The sequence below is a fragment of the Acanthisitta chloris genome, unplaced genomic scaffold (assembly GCF_000695815.1).
Source record: "Acanthisitta chloris isolate BGI_N310 unplaced genomic scaffold, ASM69581v1 scaffold84, whole genome shotgun sequence".
Lineage (NCBI taxonomy): Eukaryota > Metazoa > Chordata > Aves > Passeriformes > Acanthisittidae > Acanthisitta > Acanthisitta chloris.
The window spans coordinates 34105-36759 of record NW_008670815.1 but is presented as its reverse complement, the minus strand read 5'-3'; the positions used below and the strand labels follow the sequence as shown (position 1 = coordinate 36759).

Genomic DNA, 2655 nt, shown 5'->3' with positions numbered 1-2655 from the left:
GTGTCCTGACAAGTTAGGATGAGGTTGTGTGTCTCCACAGACTGTTCAGTGTGGCCTCAGCACCAGGAGCTGTGGTGCCCCCACGAGACTTTCTGAGTTTCAAAACAACCTCTCTGCCTCCTTTTGCTCTTCTCCCTTCCTCACTCTTTGTATTTTTCCTCTTTTGGTACCTTGATACTGTAGATTTGCTCTACAGAAATGTTTTCCATCAGCTCCCATCCCAAACATCTCTCCCTGGAGACGGCAGGGTCCTCAGCACTCAGGAAAGCAAAGTCTCCTTTCTGTTAGAACATAGTGGGGAGATGTGTGTGATGAGTCACTCATTTGTCAGAGTGCTGGTTGCCATGAGGAGGTCAGCACTCAGCTCAGAGCCCATTGCTGAATGGTTCTTAGGATGATTTGGTTCATGTTGCATCACTGGAGTCCAGATTCCAGTCTGGCTTGTGCTACCAATTAATCGCTGCCCTCCGGGATGTGTTTTGTGTTCTTGAAACAAGGCAGGGACAAAACTGAATCTTCTGGGAGTCTGTTCCCCAGGTTTTTTGTTCCTTAACAATTTGTCTGGTGCTGTCCTGGTGGTAGGCAGCACTTCTCTCTTCCCTGCTGAGCTCACAGCACATTACCCTTCAGTCTCTCATTTCCAACTCACATACTAATTGCTTGTCAGGAAGCTGCTCACAGGTATGGCACAGCATCACAGAATCACTTCCAATTGGGTTGGAAGGGATCATAAAAACCATCTCATTCTGCTAGCCCAGGCTGCTCCAAGCCCCACCCAGCCTGACCTGGAACACTCTCAGGGATGGAACAGCCACAGCTGCTCTGGGCAACCTGTGCCAGTGCCTCAGCACCTCACGAGGAACAGTTCCTTCCTGATATCTAATCTACACCTGGTCTTCTGCAGTTTAAGGCCATTGTCCCTTGTCCTGTCCCTCTCCAGCCTTCTTGCTGTTTCAAACTCCTGACAATGCTGTAGACAGTCGTTTCCCCTCGCACAGCTGTGTGTGCTTGGCAGGGCACTCTCTGCCCCCTGGGCTGTGCAGGGGCTGAGCTTACACCTGCTTGCTCTGTAGCTCTGAGGAGTGCCTGTGCACGTTAATCCCTTGCTGTTTTGTCCTGGCTGTGTAAACCCCTGAGGCTCCTGTCTGTACATACACCCCACACCTCACACAATGGCTGGGTTTGGGCAGAAGGTCACAAGCCTTATCTGCCATCAGCAAAGCCCACTTCAATTTCCTGCAGTCCCTCCAGACGAGGAGCTGAACAAGAAGCTGCTGCTGAGTTTGTCAAATGAAGGGATTATGTGCTCCTGTGAGCCTGGATTTGCAGTCATGCCTTTGTCCTGGTGAAAGCAGCCCCTTAGTGCCAGGCAGCAGGGGATGGTGATGATGAAGGGCATGTGGAGACTCCTGAGAAATAACTCTCCACGTGAAGCCAATGCCAAATGTCAACAGCTTCAGTTTATAGAGTACAAACTGTGCTCTCTCCTGGGTTCAAAATGGATATCACCAAAAGCAAGTGGCTGCCTCCCCTTCTAGTGAGTGTATTGTGCAGGTAAAGATGTGCCCCAGGAGCTCAAAGTGATCCTTCATGAGCCTGAGCTCAGGCCAGTGAAAGCCTCCATGGTCTGCACAGGGCCTGGGGAAATCCTCTGGAATGGGGGGTTTAGAAAGGCTTTCTACCTGCAGGTGAGAGCCTGAGGGAGCTCCTCACTGTGCAAACACTTCAACCTGGTGCTGGGAGGGCTCCTGGCTGTGAGAGCCACTCAGGGGAGCAGTGTGAGAGAAGGTTGTGTGGAGACCTCAGAGCACCTGCCAGGACCTGAAGGGGCTCCAGGGAAGCTGCAGAGGGACTCTTGGTTAGGAACTGCAGGGACAGGACAAGGAGCAATGGGAGAAATGGAAAAAGGGAAATTGAGATGAGGTCTGAGGCAGAAGTTTTCACTGTGAGGGTGGTGAGACACTGTCCCAGGTTGCCCAGGGAGGCTGTGGCTGCCCCAACCCTGGCAGTGTTCACAGCCAGGTTGGATGAGCCTTGAGCAACCTGCTCTGGTGGGAGGTGTCCCTGCCCAGGGCAGGGGTTGGAGCTGGATCAGCTTCAACCCCTTCACACACTGTGACACTGCACTGTGAGCCCATGCTGCTGGGCAGGCTGGGGAGTGTCCCTGCTCCCATGTCTCTTTCCTCCAGGTAGATGAACTGAAGGCCAAATTGGCAGCACAAGAGGTGGAGCTGAAGCAGAGGAATGAGGATGCTGACAAGCTGATCCAGGTGGTGGGGGTGGAGACGGAGAAGGTGAGCAGAAAGAAGGCAGTGGCCGATGAGGAGGAGCAGAAGGTGGCCCTGATCACACAGGAGGTCGAGCAGAAACAGAAGGACTGTGAGGAGGACCTGGCCAAGGCTGAGCCTGCCTTGGCAGCTGCCCAGGCTGCTCTCAACACCCTCAACAAGGTAGGGTGAGCATTCCCATGTAGCTTCCCTCTGCATTGGTGGGGAAGGCTTTGCCAACAGATGGACCAAGTGTTTGGGCATTGTCCCTCCTCCAGCTGCTTCCCATACTGGTGTAACTTGGAGCAACCACAAGGCTACACCACATTCCCCTTTACTCATCACCACAGAGAGGAGCAGACAAATCCTTTCCAGAGGACGATGCCAC

At 53.1% G+C, this 2655-nt stretch overlaps 1 protein-coding gene across 1 annotated transcript in view; it reads left to right on the top strand.

Annotated features, from left to right (window-relative positions):
* The window catches only part of LOC103801403 (dynein heavy chain 9, axonemal-like), a gene marked incomplete at both ends in the record, with an annotated part of 73826 nt that overhangs the window by 46703 nt on the left and 24468 nt on the right, over positions 1 to 2655 (top strand). Inside the window, one exon of the mRNA XM_009073816.1 lies at positions 2190 to 2450. Within this exon, the coding sequence (XP_009072064.1) occupies positions 2190 to 2450 (261 nt within the window). The remainder of the gene's footprint in view (positions 1 to 2189; positions 2451 to 2655) is intronic.